This window comes from Lolium rigidum, chromosome 5 (assembly GCF_022539505.1).
Source record: "Lolium rigidum isolate FL_2022 chromosome 5, APGP_CSIRO_Lrig_0.1, whole genome shotgun sequence".
NCBI lineage: Eukaryota > Viridiplantae > Streptophyta > Magnoliopsida > Poales > Poaceae > Lolium > Lolium rigidum.
In genome coordinates this window covers 237,194,305-237,216,891 of record NC_061512.1, presented here as the reverse complement: position 1 = coordinate 237,216,891, position 22,587 = coordinate 237,194,305, and the positions used below count along the sequence as shown (strand labels likewise).

General features: G+C 44.3%; 2 protein-coding genes across 2 annotated transcripts; one reads left to right on the top strand and one right to left on the bottom strand.

Annotated features, from left to right (window-relative positions):
- The first annotated feature begins 5,655 nt into the window (after window positions 1-5,655).
- Window positions 5,656-12,881, top strand: LOC124651174. The gene is made up of 7 exons (XM_047190306.1): window positions 5,656-5,787; window positions 7,325-7,826; window positions 8,032-8,119; window positions 9,030-9,268; window positions 9,713-10,078; window positions 10,160-10,233; window positions 10,872-12,881. The coding sequence occupies exons 2-6, from the start codon at window positions 7,470-7,472 to the stop codon at window positions 10,205-10,207; spliced, it is 1,098 nt and encodes a 365-aa protein (XP_047046262.1). The 5' UTR covers window positions 5,656-5,787; window positions 7,325-7,469; the 3' UTR covers window positions 10,208-10,233; window positions 10,872-12,881.
- A 2,884-nt stretch (window positions 12,882-15,765) lies between these two features.
- On the bottom strand, window positions 15,766-19,663 carry LOC124655177. Its single transcript, XM_047194122.1, has 3 exons — window positions 17,972-19,663; window positions 17,641-17,884; window positions 15,766-16,287 (listed from the first exon to the last, which is right to left on the bottom strand). Exons 1-3 carry the CDS (start codon window positions 19,571-19,573, stop codon window positions 15,956-15,958), a joined length of 2,178 nt encoding a protein of 725 aa, XP_047050078.1. The 5' UTR covers window positions 19,574-19,663; the 3' UTR covers window positions 15,766-15,955.
- Between the last annotated feature and the right edge of the window lie 2,924 nt (window positions 19,664-22,587).

Below are 22,587 nucleotides of genomic sequence, written 5' to 3'. Positions count from 1 at the left end.
CCGGGGCCGGTGCACTGGGGCTCTGTGAAGGGGCGCTCCAAAAACCTGCCGCGCAACAGAATGACAGGGCAGGCCCGTCTCCACAAGGACTACTTCCACCTCACCAATCCGGTGTTCCCGAAAAAAGCGTTCCGGCGCCGGTACAGGATGTCAAGGGACCTGTTCTTGGTTATTCTACGCGACGTCAGAAACTACGACCCCTACTTCCAATGCAGGCCCGATGCAACAGGTGCGCTAGGCTTCACCTCCTACCAAAAATGCTCCGCGGCTATTCGCATGCTCTCATATGGAATGGGTGCGGATATATTTGATGAGTATCTTCGAATGGGTGAGAGCACCTGCCTTGAGGCCATGTACAGGTTTTGCCGAGCCGTGATTGCCGTGTTCAGACAGTATTACTGTAGGGAGCAACTATTGAGGATACAAGGCGGCTCATGTCTATCAACGAGTCTAGAGGGTTCCCAGGAATGATTGACAGCATAGATTGCATGCACTGGGAGTGGAAAAACTGTCCATTTGGATGGCAGGGTGCGTACAACGGGCATGAGGAGGGACGGACTGTCATTCTTGAAGTTGCCATATCTCAAGATTTATGGATTTGACATTCATTCTTTGGTATGACCGGTTTCAACAATGACATCAATGTGTTGCACCGATCCCCAGTTTTCAACAGGCTCATGCAAGGCAAAGCTCCCCGGGTGACCTACGAGATCAACGGAAATGAATACGATAAGACATATTATCTTGTTGATGGCATCTATCCTGACTGGGCCACACTGGTGAAGACTGTCTGTAATCCAAACTCCGAGAAGACGATGAGGTTTGCCAAGATGCAAGAGGCTTGCAGGAAAGATGTGAAGCGCGGATTTGGTGTGCTCCAAGCTCGGTGGGCAATTGTTCGTCACCCGGCAAGAACATGGTCGCTGAAGACCGTGCATGAGGTGATGATATGCTGCGTGATCATGCACAACATGATCGTTGAGAACGAGCGTCTTGATGGTCGCAATGAGAACCACTGGGAATTCCAAGGTGAGCTGGTTGCGCCACTTCCTGAAGCTTCATCTTGGCAGGACTATCTACATATGAATGTAGAAGTCACTAACGAGAACGTCTGCAAATAGCTGCAAACGGATCTGATTGAGCATCAGTGGACATTGACTAGCCATGAAGATCATGCCTAGAGGAATACTATCTTATTTTCATGTAGATTTTCAAAATTTGAATGTAATAACTTTGACTTTGTTGAATTCTTTATTTTATTGTTTGGAAACTTCATAATTGATGCAAACGCGGAAATGCGTCGGGCCGCTGGAGCCACCCCAGGCGCAAACGGACGCGCGGACAAAAACGATCTGTCTCGCGTCCGCCGCGCGACGCAAACAGACGCTAGCGGACACCGAAATGCGTCGCGCCGCCGGAGATGCCGCCGAAGAGTGCAATAGCTGGCCCAATCCCACGCCTCCTCTCATACGGTCGTCCCTCACGTACCTAAGGGCGACCAGAGCAGGAGAGGAGACGACGAGGAAGCCCGTGGCGGACGCCATCAGCCACCGTGCGGACTCGGAGAAGTCACCAGGTCATGGAGCCGGCGGCGACGAATCCGGCAGCATGGGTTGATAACCTGTTAATTGGCATACGATCAATAACATGATATATGTTCCTTACTAACAAGAATTTACACAGATATCATAATCACTTACATCATAGACGCCAAACAGAATGTGGAACGTGGCGTGGGTTGATGCGTTCCAGCACACAAGTAAAGCATTAGGGCTCCTTTGGGTCCGCGAGAACAAGCATGGTGGTCAGTAAGCATCAAGGATGCTGCTCCCTGCACACCAAACTAAGTAAAGATGAGGGGCATAAAAGATTCATGTCAATGAAAATTAGCATGTGCACATCCTTGCACTAACTACCATTTATTAAACAAAACACACACGAAATTGTAGAGAGCCACAGTGGTTTAGTCCTTATACTTATATCAAATTAAGCAATAGAATTTTGAACATTAGTCCATATAACAAGAAATGGCGTAGCTTTTGGCTAAAGATTTCTGAATATCCACTACTACAGATCGACACACGGCTGAAACGGCCTATCGCACACGATAAACCTAATTGTCACTATGCAAGGGTGGACGAGCAACATCAACAACACACATGTTTTCTTAAATCGCGTGCAACGGGTTGTCCTGTCACAAACAGTTGAGTGCAAGGCAATGTGTGCTACAGGACACACAGTACGTTAAGCTTAACCGCCAGCAGACACACGATGATCACAAACTTTGTTTTTAATTTTTTTTAACGGGTAAGGCCCCGAAGGGCCTGGAAGCTATATTAGTCAAACGGCAGGTACACAGTTGCATTGAGGCCCCTAGCTAAACAGATAACTAGAGATAAGGCCTCAATTTTTACAAGCAGGACCCTAAACAAAAAAGTGAAAAAGCGATCAAGTCCTCGGTCCTGTCCGCCGCATCTGAGGCAACTCCAGCTCCGGGCACCCGCGCCGCCGCCGGGGATTAGACCACTTGGAGCAGCGCCGGCGATACTTCCCGTCATGGAGCAGCCGCAGCTCCAAACGCCACAAATAACTCCGGCGCACAGTCGCCGGTGTTGATGAGCTCCAAAAGTGGACACAGCTTCCAGATCGCGCGCATCGATGTGCTCGCGACCCCCACACGAAGCCGGAGAACCAGGATCTGCAAATCCCTCTCCTCTCTCCCGTCTATCACCACGACCACAAGGGGAGAGAAGAGGACTCTGCAGATCGAAGAAATCCCGGGATCCGCGGTCGAGCTTTATTGAAGAGGTTGCCGGAGAAGTGTTGCAGATCGCCGTCTCCGCCCGCCGGAGCTTCGCAGACCACCACACCTCCACCACACCGCTTCCGGAACTGCTCGCCGGTTCCAGATGCATCCACCTCGACGACATAAGGCCAAACTGGCACGAGGGCTAACTACTACTACTAGTATATACAGAGGAGACCCGGCCTCCCCTCCCCCACCATCTCCGGCCGGCGAGGCCGCCGGGAAGGGAGGGGAGAGGAGCCGGAGGGGAGCAGGCGACTCTCAAGGTGGGAGGAGGAGAGAGGGACGGGAGAAAGAAGGGACTCTCGGGGAGGCGGGTATCAGTTCGTGTATTTTCACCAAGTCTCACTTGTTTTTAATTTAGCCGTATGCATTCAGTAGAGATGTCCCACGTTTGTGTAAGCCAGCCGTATGATTTCAGCAAGCATCACAGCCAGTTTATCTATGCAACAAGCATTACTCAGTTGTTTCCAGTAGTACATAACCCAACATTGCATTCAAACATATATATGACCATACGCACCAACAACACACAATATGATATCAATTATATTGATTGCATAGTTCATCCACCACATATACAAGCATTTGGACATGGTAACACTACTAGCTATACAACAGATATACTAAGTAGATAATTATAAGTCTTCTTGGTTTCATTTTTGTCCCTTCAGAGTTGTTCATTTCGTCAAGTGAGCACAGTGGTGAATTTTCTCAAGTGAAATGCAATTCCTAACCATCAAGGGGTTGTTGAATATCAATATCATCCATGTAGAAGTATAAAAACACAGAAAAGCTAGGAACAAATGGACGCAACTCAAATGATTAGTGAACTTACCGATAAATCCGCATGCAACTGCATGAACCATCGCGAGCTACAGTGCGATGCGGACTAGCAAGGCAAAACCATGAAAGGAACATATGGTTCAAGGATAGTCTATGGACAAATCCTCCAATCAAACCTCAATGCACACATTGATCCATAGAATTATCCTCAATTACCAAAACAAACATGAGGGACTCCATGCTCTTTCAATGTGGGCTCCTATTTCCTGCTACTTGCAGGTGTGAGCGGGGCGTCGCCTGCAATGCTTCCATCGTCATGCTCCGCGCGGAATGCGACCCAGCAACGTGTACATCTTTTTCCCCCTTTTTTGTTTATACTTCAACTAGAAATATGTCTAGGTTATATATTTTTTGAAATTATAAAAAATGTTAAAATTTGAAAATTATTGAATTAAAAAATGTTTAATCTGGAAAGTTTAAATTTGAAAAAGTTTAGATTGAAAATGTTCATATTTATTAAATGTTGAAATTCAAATGTGAAAAAAGTTCAAAAAATAAAAAAGTTTCAAATTACAATTGTTACTAAATAAATAAATAATATGTTCAAAAAAGAATACCAGAAGAAACCGAAGGAAAACAAGAAAAACCAAAGGAACCAGACAAGACTGGAAAAAACCCCGTGAAAAGCTGAAAAAACCACATAAAGAAAAAAATCAAAATCATCTCATCGCCGCTCATAGGTATATATAATACCCTATATAACATTTGTCTCTTCTATATTTTTTTCATATATTCTCATTTTCTATTGAATGAATTGGATTCTAAAATCATTGCTTAAATCGGAAACCCGCCTTTGATGCAACATTTCTTGTTTCCAAAAGATCTCGGATGGCCCAACACGTGTTCTCTTGAGGTGGTGCAGATCATCAGGGCCGCAACGAGCGGCGAATAGGTTTATAGAGTTAGAGCATCTCTAACAGAGCTCGTAAATCCGGTCGGAACTGAACTTTTCCGGCGGATTTACGGGTTTGGGCCGAAACGCACGCAGAAAAGACATCGAATACATGGGCCGGCCCGAATCGGGAGTACAGGGGCCTGAGAAACTCCCCGCACAGCTCCTCTTCCGCCGCCGCCTGCCTCCGCTCCGACGAGAGATTCCGGCCTCTCCGACGCCGCTCCGCCGCTTCGGCCAGCACCCCTCCGTCCGGAATTGCGCGTGCAAGACGCGTGGGTAGGGAAGGTGGCCGATCCGGCGTCGGAAGGTCAACTCGGCGTCCGCCGGGTGTACGGGCATCGCCAGAGCGCGTCAGGCGTAGGCGCTCCGACGGCGCGTGGAAGCGGGCCAACCGGAAGTGGCCGAAGATGATGGCGTACCTGCAAGCGCGCGCGGAGGAGGCGCTGGAAGGAGAAGCGGAGGCGCCCCCGCTGCCGGCGCGTGTAGCCCGCCGCTGCCGACGCTGCCCCCGCGCGGCGACGACGACGACGACGTTCGGCTGCCTCTAGCCTGCGGGAGCACCTCCGAGGCGGCGGTCGTCGAGGTGGCGGCGGTCGCCGTCGCCTAGGAAGAGCCGGCGACTAAAAACCCTCCGCCGGCGACATTAAGCGCCCCTCAGTATGCAATGTAGGTCCAATATGCATGTATTTTGCTCTAGTATTGTAAATTATGATCCGATGCGAGTTTCGATTTTCCGCGACGTTTGATTTCAGCGAGTTCGGTTCACGTTTTCGGTTTCTATTCTTCACCGTTGCTAAATCCGTTAGCAATTTGTTTTTCGGGAGACTGAACTCATTTTATTCGATCCCGGGAAATAGGTGCTCCGTTAGAAGATGCTCTTATATCTGATTTTCCAGATTCGCGCGCGCGTGGGACCAAAATTTCGCCGTGCTTCGATAGCTGGGCTTGAATCAAAACGCTAGCCCATGTCACTAGCCAACACTAAAGTTTTGGTATGGCCACAATCCAAACAGCCCCTCCTATATGACCCACAAAACCCTGAGCCCATCCCTCGAAAAAGCCTAACCCAAAAAAAAAATCAGTGCCATCGCGCTATTCATTCTGGATCTCCGAGCTCGCAGCACAGGTGACTCGTCGGAGGCGTTTCCTCCATTTTGCTCGCGGAGAGGCAAACGTCGGCGGGGAAGAGAGTTGCGGCGCAGCGGACCCTCTCTACAGGGGAGGAGGCGACGGGCACACGGTGAGATCCCCCGTTCCCAGATTGGCAGATTTGTTGGTGTAGATGCAGGAACCCAATCTTGAGGGGAGGAGTTGGGCGTGGGCTCGGGCTGATTTGTGGCTTCTGCGTTCTGCGGTGGTGTGCGTCTGGGGGGTTGGGGGGCGGGGGGCTTCTGCAGCGAGCCAGAGAATCCAGCCCCGAGCGTCCCAAACTGAATCCGGATGGGGAATTCACGCGCGGGTGAAGGGGCTGGGGCTTCTTCTTTTTATGGTCTGTACTTGATTTCATGCCAAAAAAAATATCAAGTTGGCTCATCTGTCCTTTCATCATAGTCTAAGGTCTAGAGTTTTGCCTGGGGTTAGGGTTTCTGTCTTGGGTGTGTGAGTGGTTTCCCACGACAACAGGCAAGAGGACACATTCGTGATCGTGTAGAATGTTTGCCAAACTTTATAACCGAGTATCAGTAAGAACATTACTGTGGCCAGATGTCATATGCCTTGTCAATTGCCATCTATCAGCAAATTTGTTAACAAGATTTATATATATTTCTTATGTCCCGATTCAGTGATCCAATTTGCCTTGCGAAATTCCATATCACATACCATTTTGAAACTTGCATTTGATTGCATGAACAAGTTTTGTGTGGCAACCATCAGAGATGGGGTCTGATGCTGATACATTATCAGATCTGATAGGAGCCTACTTATGCAAACCCGTAGGGGACATCTATAATCACTTTAGCTAGTGCCTGACTGCCGTACTCCTAACTTGCCTGTCATTCTGTCAATGTGGACTAGTGCCTATGAATTGCCTAACAGCGTTGTCAAATTGTCTATTTTTTATGTGAAAATTCCTGCAACATATTATATGCACTGGTGCATTGCCCAACCGTACTTGTATTTTGCCTACGAGTGTTGTTAAGTAGTCTATAACACATTATGCATACTTGCACCGACAAACTTGCTTTCTAGTGCAACTGGCAGACAACTTTTAGTCTCCTAGCCTAATGTTTTCTCTTCTGTTCCCCATTGGTTGGTCCCTTGTATTTGCAACATAAAATGAGAATCACCCTGTGATGAAACGGCTGGTATTGGTTGTATTAAGAGAGCACCATATCTAGAGAATTATGATGCTTTTTTTTGCTAATAATGGCAAACTGGACCAGAAATTGCTTTCTCTTGTCAATTGCACGTTAACTATGTTGCTGCTATGTATCCTGTTTATAACATTTGTGGAAGTAGCTTTTATTGTAAGCTTTTGTCTCGGTTCTCTGATTTATGTGCATTCTGGTGGTTCTTGAACCTGTAATGCTGTACATCGATTTTTTATATGGGCAACATACCTGTGTTATAAAGTTTAGGCAGAAGTAGTAGATATGAGGAATTGAGGACAATATTTTGTGATGAGTTGATTCTTTAAGGGTATGTAAAATCCAAGGAATCAGCTGTCCTTTTTTATCTGTGAATCATACCAGATGTTTTGTTTCTTCACTGTTGTGACTGGGTGAAGTGGTCCAGAAGAAGGATAAATTTTATACCCGTTTTTTTGTCCCATGCAGGAACGAGCAAGGGAATCACAATATAGGGACGTGGGACTGAGGCTGCATCGCTTCCTTTGTATCCCTCTGACAACACCTTGCCCAGTATCCCATCTCAGCCTCTCCGGCAACCCAACAGCGGCGGCGAATAGGCGGTTCCCGCCACATGGGTCGCCAGTCCAGGAAGCTTGCAAAGAGAAGGGCGGATGCTGAGGCCGAGGCAGCAGCGGCTCCTCCGGCTACGTCGACATCACATAGTCCTCCGGCCAAAAAGCAGAAGCTAAGTAGCGGGCTAAATAACTGGGAGGCGGAGAAACTTTTTGGCGAGATCACGAGTAAGTTGAAGAATTACCCGCGTGTTTCCCAACCTCTCCCCCGCAGGCTAAAGATTGGTACCAGAAGCCTCAAGGACAAAGATCCCTCGTTGTTGACGTGGACGTGCAATAAGTGCAGAAGGATCAATTATCCCAGGCGCTACCTGCTGACCGATCTACCAGTAATACAATGTGAATGCGGTGAAGAGGTAAACAAACAGTATCACTATTTTTTTCATGCTCCTAATAAACCTGCAATACATACTTTTTGTTGGTTCACATAGTGTTCTATATATATCGTGGAAGAATTTTGGAAGCAACATGCGAAGACGTCGCTGTTGAAAGTAATAGAAGTTTTATAACGTTTTATTGTTGTAAAGAACTATGATTCTAACCTTTCATTTACTATTTCAGGCTGATATTGAATTTGACTTCTCCATGGCTAATATTGAAGTCAACGGAGAGTGCCCAATTGGCAATGTAAAAAATCAACAAAAAGAACGTATGGCCACGTATAGCGATTCCTCTCAGTTCTCATTATTGTAATTTATTTGATAGAAATCCCTCTTTGTTTCCTCTCTCACACACAGTTAACCAACTAGATAGAATTATAGTGCTGTTGACAACTGCAGCTAATACACTGACTGCAGCTTGCTGTTACTTGCTAAGCTGCCTACAAAGCTAGTGTTCACACCTCACGTAAGTGCTATGTAGGAAGACAAAACAAACTTCAATTCTTCAGACTTGGTGGCTAAGACTTATCTGTCAATCATGCTCGAAGTCTTAGCACTAAACACCTAATATTTAGTCATCCTGATCCTGCCGCGTACCTCCTGGAATGTAGTTGACCGACCCAGGTTCGAACACCCTGTACGCCTTCGAGCCTGTCTCTTAATGAATGCAATGCACCCAAAAGTGCGGATGAAGCTCACAGATGGCTTGTTGTCATGCCAAGCTTTGTACGACTGTCTTGTCACCGAGCATCTAGGTTTGCTATGAGACCGCCTCACCCCAGAATTCTGCAGGCACACTGTGTTGCTTGAGCAGGCTGCGAGCCATCGCCACAATGGTCTGGTACCAATTGATAGAAATCCCTCTATGTTCTCTCTCTCTCTCTCACACACACACAGGCAATCAAGTAGATAGAGTTATGGTTTTTCTGACAACTGCAGCTAATAAACTCCCTCCATTATTTTCTGACAACTGCAGCTAATGAGAGAGATAGATAGAGAGAGAGAGAGATAGAGGTTTATTTTAGGTCCTGACAGCCTGCAGCTTGCTATTACTTGCTAAGCTGCCTACAAAATATAGCTACTGTTGACACCTCACGGAAGGCAAACAAGCTTTGATTCTTCAGACTTGGTGCCTAAGACTTATCTATCAATGTTTAATGCTCGTTTAACTTTGTGCAGCTAAGTGTACTGTCTATTCAACGGCTTCTAATATTGAGGCTACTCTGCGAATGAGGCAGATACTTTCTGGGCAAAAACTTGAAGATAATAAACCAGTGATAAATATTGATCAGCTTGTTGATCATTACGAGTTCCTGAGAATTAATTATGGAATTAACCAAAAACCCGAAGATCAATGGAATTATAAGACAATCCGGTCTTTGTTTATTGCACTTGGACTTTTTGGAGCTGTAACTGAGGTAACTTAAAGTTACTCATTATCCATAAAGTACATATATTCAATTGATGTGAACTTTTTATTATCGTGACATCTCCATTCTATCTATGCCATTATGTCTCTTTCTTAACTAGGTAGAGCACAATTTTTTGCCCCGAGAATTGCTTTTTGATGATAACTTTCATGTTTTACAGTTGTGAAAAACATCTTACACAACTAATTAGTACCTAGGTTTGGATCTTCTTCAGCAAATTCACAAATTTAATTTCTATTTTGTCTTTTTTTTGAATGGTAAGCAGCATCAAGACTGTAAAAATAGTAGTATGCAGTAGCTAGTGGTATGATTTTATGAAGAGGAAAACAGGCAGCTTTGGATATCTTTTCTCCTAATTCAGTTATCCATGTTCTTAACTGATCAATATGACATTTAGGACAGATTTAATACCGCTTCTTCCTTCCATTTTAGGAGCCCAGTGTGCACGAGCTTGGTGACTATGTGAGAGTCAACAAGAATTTCTATGACATCTGCCGGGTTTTGGCAGATGGACATCCTCTCACAACTGGGATTGTCCCTGGGAAAAAATTTCGGCATTTAAAGCCAGGTCAAATATACAAGGCACCCAAGAAAGAGAAGTTCACTGCAAATAAAAAAGACACTGGTCATGCTATATTGTTAATTGGAGCTGGAAGGAGGAGAAAAACAAATTACTACCACTTCTTAAATTCATGGGGGGAAAACTTTTGTTTAACTGATGATGGAAAGGGTGGCTTTGGGATGGTACGGGCAAGTGACATTACACTTAGGCCATTGAAATTCATCCGCTATAAAGAAGTAAGCACTGTGTAAATTATTTTTTACTTAGCTGTTATCCTGTTATCCCTTTGGTACATTTTTGATCTTGTATTTTCTTAGGAAGTGGTACATCATCAAAGCCTTGCGTCAACCTATAAGGCCCAGTAAATGAAATGCCGCCAGCAAGCCATGAGGTGAGCACTTTTGGTTACCATCATTATTAATTAAGCTCAGTATCGTCTTTACAAAGAGTCGATGCTGTTACAGTAATGTGGTGTTGTGATAGCCATGTGTCATATCCTCGGTGCTGTGGAATCGCCATGGGCCACCTTAGGCCATTTCCAACGCTGCCTTTTTTCTTTTTCCTGCTATGTGATATGCGCTCTGTTCTGCCCAGACTCCCTATCGTTGTTACAAAGAGTCGATGCTGTTACAGTAATATAGTGCTGTGATAGAAATAGCCATGTGTCATATCCTCGGTGCCGTGGAATCGCCATGGGCCACCTTAGGCCATTTCCAACGCTGCCTTTTTCCCCTGCTTTGTTGCCTACGGGGCTTTGTGCCTTAGTTTATTTCAGGGCATAGGATAATGATGTAATATGGGGTTATTTGTGGTTTAATAGTGTGTGAGGGTAGTATTGGCATTTCACCTAGGATGTCATCTTGAAGTTGGCTATGTCTTTATAAGGCTACCATTTTATCATGTTGCAATGAATCAAGAAATGTAAATCTAAATTTTATCTTGCCTTTATTTCCAGTTCTTCAATTACTGCAGTTTACCTTCAATTTCTATAGTGCAATTTACCTAGTTTATATCTCAATTCTTTCTCAGATTGTTGTTCTTGCTGAGCCCAGCTAGTCAGATCCAGATGGGATGACAATTGGTATCCGAGTGATCAATGCTCGGACCAAATTTTTTCTCCCCGGCGGCTTCTTCCAATGGCGATCCTGCCCCTTCCCCTTCTCGACCACCGCACCAGCGTCTGCTACCTTCCTCTGCTCCAGCGTATGCCCCCTCCACCTTCCCCTCTGCCGCCACCTACCACCACCCTTTCCCTGTCTTTGCTGAGCCACCTCCTCTTCTACTGTGTCCGGTCTGTTCCCCTCCGTATCCTGTTGCCCGACGAGCGAGGCGACCCCAGTCCCCACCAATGTTGAGCCAAATTGGCCTCCTTTCCAGCATCCACAGTCCGACGCCGCCCTCCCTCTGTCTACCAATGCCACCTCGTCTGTTGCGTCTACACCAGGCCTCTTCTCAGGTGCCACCTCGTCCACTGTGTCCAGCACAGGTCTCTTCCCTGGTCCAGCCTCGCTTGGATCAACATCGCATGTGCATGTGTTCGGCAACACTGTCGTCTCATCTGCAGCTACCACTGCTCCTAAAACCACCATCAGCAGAAGCGCAGGCTCGCCCGGAAGCTGCCGTCAGTGAGGATATACCTCGTGTGGTCCTCAACGTCAAGCGACGATTGGATGAGCATCAAGCTAAATCACAGCGTTCGTTTGATTCGCTGCAAGGCGAGGTCTCCAAACTGAAGGACAGGCTATCTTCTCTGACCACTTCCAAGGTACCTTTGTCCGCGTCAAACACCACTACTGCCCCGACACCATCGGTTGGTTTGACATCATCATCCGGAAGCACGACGATGGCTGCATCTGCTCCCTCAATGTTCTGTGCAGCAGCAAGCTTGTCAGTGAGCTCTTGTAGCTCCCATATTGGTGCATCAACTACTGCATGTGTTACTCCACATGTGTACGGTGAAATCCCAGAACAATATGGTTTTCACAATCTCAATCGCCAAAATGTGTTCCTAGCAGATGGTACTGAGCATAGCTACTATGTGCTACGGGGAGATTCTTCAGCTGAGCAGGTTACTCCACCAATGTTGCCTTCAGTAGCGGAAAATGTTGGTACCACGCCTCAGCCGTCTGTAGCAGCACAAGCAGCAGGTCTGGCTCCAGTTCCTTGTTCTAAAGCCAACAATAGAGTTGGTTATTAATCACTGTCTGTTCACATGCTGCAACTGCCAACGACTGCGCCAGATACCTCCAGTGTGTGCAAGGAAATGCCTGTATATGATATTTATGAAGAAGACAATTCTTGTCTAAATTGCATGGATGAACAGCTTGCCAAGCCTTTCCACAAGGCATCCGAGAATGCATTCATTGAACAGCTTCTCACGTGTTTCAGCAAGGCACTGAAAACTGGGCAAACCAGTGGTTGTTTGTACTACACTATTGATGTGTTGGATTATGCTCTTTAGCAGCAGCAAGATGATGAGATGGCATTAGCAACCAGGTCCAGTTTACGATTGCTGCTGCAAAATTGCAGTGCACATATGTCTACAATCCTGAGATGGTATATGTATTTTCTGTGAATTTTGGTGCAAGAGGCAACCCCATTTTTGCTTCCGTTATCATGCATGTGCTACTTCATTGGTTTGGGATGGACAAAAGTGAATGCAGCAGCTGTACTTGTTCTAGCTGTTCCATGTTCTAAAGGCAAGCATCATTCCTGTCAAACGGTGGCAATAGCAGGACAAATCATTTATTTTCTAAGCTATTCATGCAATCCCTATGGGCAACACCAGCAGTGTAAGTGTCAAAACAGAAGCATGCTGTGGATTTTCTTTCAATGGTTGAGATGTTGCTGAACGGGGGTGACTTCAAAGATGGACATCTAGCATACATGCCTCAGGGTACTAGTGTTAGTTCTTCAGAATTAGCATTCCCAGTTAATGCTGATGCTTATGTATCAAGATACATCAAGTTCATACAACATCTGTCTGTTAGAAGTTTCAGATATGCTGGCTCAGGTTCTATAGGTTTCAGTGATTGTGAATGGCTGCCATTCTGCACTGAAAACGTCTGCGTATACTGGGAATCGGACATTGTGCCACATCAAGTTCAATTCTTGCACCAAGTCAGATATCATGCTTCTTATGCGTGGGACCCTGGTACTATGTTACTGCAGTACAGGTCCATCTGGTTGTTACTGCTCACAGAAGAAAAGGAAAAGGTTACACTGGCATTTCTAAACATTGGATTTTCTGGTTGAATGCTATGCACTATCGCCATATTTTTCAGAAATGCAAGGCAATGAGTTCTCAGTTTTATTGGCACAAAAGCATCAATTTCAATGGAATAATTTGTTACTAAGTACTTTTGAAGGTTTGATATCTAATAAAATGCTGGTATAATAATAAGTTGTTAGTACTAAGCTGTCCTGTTTTACTACCACATTTCTTATTCTTGAAGGCCTTGCGTGGATTGCAAACATTGGCTGGGAAAGTTCATGCATTGCAGCAACATAATCTAGAAGGTGAACGCTGGGTCTTGAGTAATCTTTGGGAGCTGGTGGTAAGATTTCCTTAGATCTAATTAGGATATATTGCTGTTGATACTTGGCTTCAACTCACCTCATTTTGACAAGGCACAAAATAAGACTCATCTACTGTGCTGAACTTATTTCAAACTTACAATCTGTTCAGACATAGATGATTTTACATTGATTCATGTGGTGACATTGCTGGCCTCTCGGGCCTCTGTCAATTCATAAGACACTGTCATTCCATTGTTTTAATTTCCTGTTTTGTTTATATCATCTTCCGATAATGTTCATGATTGTGTCTTTTGTGCTTTTGAAGTACTACTTCTATTCCTGCTTCTACTTACTTAAATTATTTATCTCAGGTGTTCTTCATGATTTTGAGCTGAAGATTGGGTAGGGTAAATCTTTTGCTATTCCATCACAAGGGCTGTCTGATCGTCCTCCCAGACGTTTGGCACTCAGAAATAAGGAGGTTCCTTTCTTCATCCAAACATTTCAATGTGCAGCTAACTCGTATAATCTGTTTGAAATTTTAAGCGGAAGGCAGATTTTTGGTACTTCCCTGTGAGTTGTCATTGCTGACCTTTTCACTTTTGTATGCCGTATAGGGTGGTACTATCATATCTGGTCATGGAGGTACACCTGTTGCAGATGTTACACCACAAACCTCAGAGCTGGTTGATAAGAAACCGGAGCAATTCAGTGCATGCAGCACTGACTGGTGGTGCATGGAATTCAGAGAAAGACCCAGAGGTGGATTCCTTCCTCTGGCCGGCTTCGAGGAGCAGCAGCTACACAGCAAGCTCTACCTGCAGGTGGCTTTGTCAGGGCAGTATCAGATTTGCACCTATGAATTGCATCTGGAAGTCAGGAGCACCTCTGGAGTGTAAAGTTTTCCTATGGCTTGCGGTGCAACATCGTGTTTGGACCTCTGATAGATGGCATAGGTATGGCCTGCAAGACAGCATGTCAGCCTGCTTCACGTGTTTACAGGGGGAGGATACAATTGTGCATGTGTTGGTTCCTCGTGTAAACACGAGGGAGGTCTTGTATGGTTGCCTATGGGCAGCAGGAGTGAGCACAGCAGCGCCCGTGGGCCGTGGTGACGGACAGCATCGAGGATTGGTGGCCCAGATCGCATGTGCTGTTCAACAGGAGGAGCAAGATTCCTTGGCATGTCTTCCAACAAATTGCTGGCCGCAGTCGTGGTGAGTTAGCATGCTGGATGAGTTCAGTTTATGGCGTAGGGCAGGTGAAGGAGGGTGCAACCTTGCAGCGAGAGAGTAGTCGATAGGTTGGGTGTGTGGTGTTCGCTGAAACCCTGTTTGCAGGCGTTCTCAGGTTCTTGTAAATAACATTCTATCTTCTATAAAAATACCTTTTTTTTCGTGTGTGGCTCTTCTCCATCTTTGATATGTGTTTTGTTGCTTCACTTAATAGTTCGTTCATCTGATTACAATGAGCAATACTATAGCTGTCAACTTAACTATGTATATTTTGCAGAAAGAACATTGGAGCGAAAATAATGTTCAACAAAACATGTTGGAGGTTCATCAAAATTTAGATGCATCTAAACATTAAATAATAGCTAGATACATCTAAATTTTAACAAATCTTACCATGTTTCATGGAACAGAGATCTAAATTTTAACAAATCTTAGACATGTTTCATGGAACGGAGGGAGAGCTATGTTGCACATGCTTCTTCCGGCAAGTGGCATCGCGTCCTTAAGGAAGCGGTAACTGGATAAAGATTATGAGCACAATCGCAGCAGAGAAAAAAAATACTCCATGATTGTAATGATGTTGAGAGTGACATGGTTCCATTCGGCATAGTACGCAGATCGCACCGAGGAGTACCACTTGGTGATGTGCCATGCTATGAAATCTTCATCCATATTCTCATTCAGAGGAATTTTAAGGATGCTGGACATATCCATAGGATTAAAATTATCACGTTGTGACCTTCTGGTTCTTCTTGGATAGAGTGATTGCTGAACTAGAAGGGATGTTTTTCTGTGCAGTCTCAGCTGCGTGATTCATTTCGACTAATGCTAGTTCGGTGAAGTATAGTTCCGCTGGTGTGGTCTAGAGGTTAGCTCCTTTTCAGGTTTCTTTTCTTATTCTCCTCTTCTTTCTTGTGTCTTATGCAGTGTTCGACCTAGTTTAAGAAGTTGACTTTAGTCAAAATATATACGGCAAATAAATAAGAGCATAGGGAGTACAGTAGTACATACGATCATTAGTTCCTTGCACATTCTGAAACAATTTCAATACATTCTACTTCTCTGAATAGTCAAAAAGGATTATACTGTAATGGAAGAACCTAAACATCTCTGTGAAGAAACAAATTCGTCATAAATATTACTAATACAATTCTTGAAATGCAACTAAGTAACAGAACCAGATAAATAAATATAATTACAAGATCTACAAGCATCCAACATAAGTGTCCTGTAAACTAGTAGTGACCAGGAAAAAGAACCATCAGGCGTATATGGTCCAACAAACTTCAAGATCCATACATAATATTATTGGAAAAAAAACCTTCACACATAATAAAAGGCAAACAGCACAAGAAACAGTTAACTATTAACAAAGAGACCCTTATTGTAAGCCTTTAACTCTTGCGTCTTCTTTTCTAACCAAGAGAAAACTTCCTCTTCATCCCTATCTCGCTCCATCTCGTTAATGGATACAGCGAAGTCACCATCCCATGCAGAATCAAAATAGACACAGTCATCTTCCATTGTATCTATAAACAGAGTCCCGTACTTCCCTTGACTAATAAGTTCTTCGTTGGACACTGGATTTTTTCCACTAGCCATATCCTCGAATTCCGTGCAGCGCCCATGGTATGTTTCTGAAGGTGGATGGATAATCTTGATCCCTTCGCACTCACAGTGAAAGCAGCGGCCTTTTCTCAAAAGCAAAACAAAAGATATCATGTCAACTTAACATGTATAACACTTCAATACTGATGAGTAATTATAACAATAAAAAAGCATCAACTGCACAAATGTTCATATTAGGACATGACAGTACGCAACCATCGCCAGTCATATAGGAATCTCTGATTTGTGCAGGATCAAGAACCACTTAGGACAGAGGGCATGTATGCATAATACATTAATCATTAAGAGTGGCATATAGCATTGCATATGGCATACTACTGAAGTAGCAAGAATGAGGTCATGAGGGTAATCAGTCAGTATTTCTATCTGTGTTCCCTTGGGGATGCAGAGACACAGGTAGGACTATTGCTGTTGCTCCTTTGATAGGGATATACCTAATATGATTACATGATGATAGCCAGAACATCACTTAGTGTTGACCGGTATGCATCCAAATTTTCGCATCCTTGGCACATTTCAGATACGCAGCAACACGTGTCAGACATACTTCCAATAATCCTCTTAACGAATCAGCCAGGAGGATACAAGGAATTGGGCTGGAGCAGTTCAGATACCAGCCAGGTTTGCGAGCAATGCGAAGAATCAGGAAGAGGTGGATGGTGAGAGGCGAAGGAGATAGAACTAGAACAGAGAGGGACATGAGAATGGAGATTGCACATCAAACAGCCTCCTGCACCTTGAGTAGCTTGAGGTGATTTTGCTTTCCTGCATCTCATTCCTAGCTAAGCATCTGACTGCAGTGATCACAACAAACTGGAAAGATCCCTGTTTAGATTAGAGAGGATGGCAAAAGGGACAGGAGGTGATGGTAAACTGGCAATTGGCTGGGCAATTAGAACACAAGCTATGTTGGTGGTAATACCCGTGTTATCGATAAATCAACAATCATGTAACTACATTATACAAATAATATTGCAGACTAGTTTTTTTCTGATAAAAAGGTGTAATCTATTTTTTTCATCATCACTATAGTAAACTTAACAAGTGAACTCCCTGAAAATACACCCATGTCAGATGTCAAGAAACTTTATCCTACATATATGGGACATTTGTCAAAAGATCAACATAATTTGCGACAGTACGTTCACAACAAACTCCTTCACAGCATCTATCAAACTGATTCTAGTATGATTATGGGCAACAAGATTCACATACTGTGGAATAAGTATGGATTGTCTAGGTATCTGTCACCGATCTTTGGATGCTAATCAGGGACATAACAAGTCAAATACATTTGTTCGGATTTTCTGTATTCTGTAGCAGGTAAGCATCCTTTCAAAGGATTATGATAAATAAGCTAGTAGCCATGTGAGGAAGAATGATATATCTAGATCTGAATTTAAGAGAGAGCATACCAGCATCTTTTGATGGCTCTAATATAGGGCAGCACAAAGATGCCATGTCTTCATCAATGTTGCTACACTCAATGAAGAAGAGTGTGGGAACTGCATCAGCATCAGCAATCTGTGAACCTTTTCGTTTTGCCAAGATGTTCACGTGAGAAAATGGGTATTTGTAGTCGCCCGGGATGTAGCATATACCATGCTCAGGTATTTCAGCGTTTACATCACAGATAACATGAAGTTCATATTCCTGTCCCTATATTCAGATAAGGACAAAATCAGCAGAGGTATTATCAGAGGTACTGCTAAGAGAACAAGTAACAGGACCAAAAAATAAACTCACCACTCGTTGTGCATATCTGAGCAATGCAGCTTTAACCCTTTTGACAATTGCACTCTGGAAAGCCTTAAATTTCATACGTTTGCCTGCGATAATATTGGAGGCGTGCATGTTCAAATCTGGAACCAGCTTCGGAGATTTACTAGGCGGAAACTTTTGTGATAAAGTTTCAGATATGGCACAAACATCACTGGAGGAGAGCATCCGGTTAACCTTAAGCGTTGAACGCAGGGTTTCTCCCATCACTGGCATTACTGTTGTTGCAAATTCTACTAACTTGGTGGGGCTGGGATGACATGCTGCAAGAGAGGCGTCATCAAAGGCCTCAGACTGAGAAAAGGGGAATCGCTGATCATGACCATCTTCTTTTGCCCTCATAATGACCATATCAAGTTGGACATTGTTGATAAGCAGGTACCTCATAGCTTGATATGTAGAAAGGGCAGGAAAGAGGGCACAGACATAGGCAACAAGACCTTCGAGGGAGAGGCACTCGATACGCGCAAGCTTCTTTGTGGAGATCATTTGGACCTCGAACTCTCGCTCAGCAGGAAACACGGTGTCATACCAAATGGTGCTGAGGATTATGTTGGTGACGGGATCAAAAGGCCCGTAGCAGTGGCCAGCCTTGAGGAGGCCACGGTGGTGGCGCGAACACAATTCATGCCTTGGAATGCGGGAAATCGCCTTGAGGTACAGCACATGGATTTTATCCAGGAGCAATAGCTTGAGAGAATAGTCCAGCCCAGCTGGTACGACTGTAGTCTTCTTTTTCCTGCATCGTTGCATCCTTGAGATGGCATGCTGCATAGGCCTCCGTGGATCGTCATCTATCATATCATTGGTTAAGGTGAATAGCTCAGAGAGTCTCTTTATAGTGGAATGGCCGATGCAGCCCTTCGTCGGCAGAAGGTTGGAGACCTCGTCCACATGGGAAGCCAGCAAAAGCGATGTACACACAAATGCAGGGACCCCGGGATGCATTGCGGAGGTGGCAGCACAGCCGAGAGCGATTTTGGCCGTCATGTCGTGGATGGTGAAGGTGTATGTGGAACAATAATCCTCCTGGATGAGATGCACGGCAACTAGAAGGTCTGCCTTTGACAGACGCAAATAGCGCAGCGCGTCCTGGATTGTGAGGTAGCGGAAGTAGGAGGTGAGGAATGTGGCGAGACCGCGTAATGACCGTACCGCGATGCCAGCGCCCTCCGACTTGGATCGATTGGGTGCCATGGAGAAGTCTTTGCTCGACTCTATGATCTGGGAGATGGTCTTGTACCTGGTCCGTCGGTTCTCAGCTTCGATAGTGCTCTTCTTGGTGCTGCTGGTGGCCCGTCGTGGTCTCTTCCCCTTCTTCCCTTTGCCAAGCTCGTGGGAGACGGTGCTGGAGATGATGTTGGACACAGGGTCGAGGAAGCCGAAGCAGAAGCCGGCCTCGAGGAGGCTCGGGATCAGCTCCGGCGGGAGTCGATCGAGCGCCTTCTTGTAGTAATCGTGGATGTGATCCAGCGCAACGGACTTGTTGTGTTGGATGCCTTCGGGTCTTCGATCCATGTGGTCGAGACCATCGACAATCATGCGACGGACGCGGCGTTCGCCGGCCATAGCCCCTTCTCCTTCTCTCTCTCACTCTCACTCTCTAGGGGAGCGACGGCGGCGGCGCGGTTCAGATTGGGAAGAAGCAGAAGCAGGACGTCTAGGGTTTCCCGGAACTCTTTCCTTTTTAATCGTTTTTCTTCTTTATTATATTGAAAATCTTCTCTTTACGGTGCCCAGCGAGTCGCTTCTTGGTTTGTTCAGCGCTCGCCTCCCATCCCGCAGCTGGTCCTGCGACATATTACTCCAATCCAAATTAACTATGGCACAACAAGATGTTGACTGAATCTGTTTAGGGCATGTACAATGGTTGATAAGATGGTCTTATCTTATGCCTTTTGATATGACAATAAAACATGGTATACAATGGATTATTTTTTAGTCTTATCTTTAGCCTCATGTATTCCTAAAAATATGGTGAGACATATTGTGCTAAGAGATGATCTCTTAGCCAAGAGAAGACAAAGATCTTTTTTTGTTTCTCTCTCCTCCAACTCAATAATTATCTTATGTGGAATTCCTAAGATAAAACTAAGATAAGACCATTGTACATGCCCTTATATTCAACTTTTTTTTAGAGCAACCACATATTTTATTAATTGAAAATCAAGTTACATGAAAACGCATATGGAAACTAAAATACAAAAAAAAAATGATTATCCTGAATTTACAGATAAAATCATAAAAGATCAAAAAATACAAAGTGATCCCTAGAGTTTCCTGCAACCACCGTAGCCAGCCGCCGCCGAGGCGGACAAAAGAACAGATGTCGAGTCTCCACCATCGCAAGATCCAAAAAAGCACCATCACCAATAAGGCTTTGTGAATCGATGAACAGGCCTGCTGCAAGCAGCGAGACACATATCGTTGTGTCACGTCGACCGGGGGATGTCCCCGTGCTGTCTTGGACCAAGATACGCCGCCTCTTATCGACGAAGTCGGAGAAGAACAACATATCCATCACCTCCGGACCAATATCTTCGCTCCAGAAGAACCACCTTGCCTCGACAGCCAGTGTCCTCGCGAATAACAAGATCTCGCAAGATCTGAAAAACGACGAGAAGACCGAACTGACGATCTGAAGGACCGATCAACATATGTTGCCATCAACTCCGAGACACCGCCTAAAAGGTCATCGCCGGTGTGGGAGTAAAGTTGATGAAGATTTATTAACCCAGACGCCGCTCCCACTACCCAACGACGCACCACGGCAAACAAAACCTAACCCTAACTACTAGACAGAATGGAGGAACAAGGTACCCCTCCCTCCTGCCGCCGCCGGAGCGGCAAGCGGAGAAAAAGGGGACCAAGGCGAACGCCCTGGCCGGTGGAGTGGATTGGGAGGAGTTGAAGCCACCCCCTGTGGGACGGAGGAAGAGGCAAAACGCCTGTTTAGATTCAACTTGAGACAACTAATTTAAATCAGATATATCCGTTTTAAAAAAATTAGCTGCTCGCACCTGCGTTGTTGCAGATGATGATATAAAATGATGACAACACAACAATATATATTTGGGCACTGTTGACGCTCATGAACAGTGCCTATGAACAGTGTAACTTTTTATTTTTATTTTTTTGACTTCTTTTTCAACATTTTGTCTGTATTTTTTTTTAACCTTTTGATGATAATTTTTGTAATAGTCTATCGGTTGAATTATTCTAATGTATTTTAATTACCCGTTGGTAATTCTTTACCTGCGCATAATCCTTCAGCGATAATTTAATTCACTGCTTTCACTAGTTTACAGTAATTTTCTGTGGAACGGTAACTATCTATACTTTTCTCGAAAGAAATTTCTCAGCATAAATCTTGAGGATCAACGTACTTTAATGATGTTAACTATGAAACAAGTAATTATCTACATAATAATAATTCTTTCATGGCACATATTTTGGCGACGATAATTTCTCAACGGCGCACAATCTTTTTTTTTCTTTTTCGAGGGTACGCCAATGGCAACGGCGCACAATCATGATAACATTTAGCGTTCGGGCACTGTTCACGCACATGAACAATGCCTATGAACAGTGTAACTTTTTATTTTTGACTTCTTTTTTAACATTTTGTCTGTAAATGTTTTTAAAACCTTTTGATGATAATTTTCACAATAGTCTATCGGTTGAATTATTCTAATGTAATTTAATTACCCGTTGGTAATTCTTTACCTGCGCATAATCCTTCAGCGGGTAATTTAATTCACTGCTTTCACTAGTTTACAGTAATTTTCTGTGGAACGGTAACTATCTATACTTTTCTCGAAAGAATTTTCTCAGTATAAATCTTGAGGATGAACGTAATTTAACGATGTTAACTATGAAACAAGTAATTATCTACATAATAGTAATTCTTTCATGGTGCATATTTTGGTGATGAAAATTTCTCAATGGCACACAATCATGATAATTTTTACACGTACGTTCAACATCAACCGTAGTTACGTACAATAATTACTACCTATCAGTAATTATTCACCGGTAAATAATTCTTTAGCGACAACTCCAAAAAAATCCAACATTCGCCGCCTCTTTTACCCTGAAAAAATTATGCTATGGTCTTCTATGTTACCATCAGCAAAATATGCTTACCGTCTTGAGTGGCCTCTTTCACTTGAGAATAATACTATTACCTTCTTCTATGGTACAGATATATTTACTCCATCACACGTTGCCTCTTTCAGCCGGAGAAAATACTAACTCCTGAAACAAAAATATTCCACCACCCACCGTTTTTCATACTACCCTCTTTGTTAATCTCCTCACGATTAGCTCTTACCTCTTTCCTGATTGCTTCCCCTTTACCATAGAAAATTCAGCTTCTAATAGCAAAGATTATTTTTAGATGTTTCAAACGAGTGATTTTACACTTTTATCCTTTTGATCCTTCCTGATCCTTCCCTGATATATGAGTTTGACCATTCCATTTCTGCTTTTTCTTCCCGCAATTGAGGTTCCTATTAAGGAAGAACATCTTGCTTGTGGTTTCTTTGCAAGGAAACCAATTTACTTTTTTCCATCAATAACAA

Excerpts from the sequence above, each read along its gene's own strand:
- LOC124655177 (XM_047194122.1), bottom strand. The coding sequence starts at position 19,573 with ATGGCCGGCGAACGCCGCGTCCGTCGCATGATTGTCGATGGTCTCGAC. Across the intron at positions 17,885-17,971 it reads TCAGATATGCACAACGAGTG|GGACAGGAATATGAACTTCA; the intron begins GTGAGTTTATTT and ends ATCTGAATATAG. Across the intron at positions 16,288-17,640 it reads AGAGCCATCAAAAGATGCTG|GCCGCTGCTTTCACTGTGAG; the intron begins GTATGCTCTCTC and ends TTTTGAGAAAAG.
- LOC124651174 (XM_047190306.1), top strand. The coding sequence starts at position 7,470 with ATGGGTCGCCAGTCCAGGAAGCTTGCAAAGAGAAGGGCGGATGCTGAG. Across the intron at positions 7,827-8,031 it reads AATGTGAATGCGGTGAAGAG|GCTGATATTGAATTTGACTT; the intron begins GTAAACAAACAG and ends TTACTATTTCAG. Across the intron at positions 9,269-9,712 it reads TTTTTGGAGCTGTAACTGAG|GAGCCCAGTGTGCACGAGCT; the intron begins GTAACTTAAAGT and ends CTTCCATTTTAG.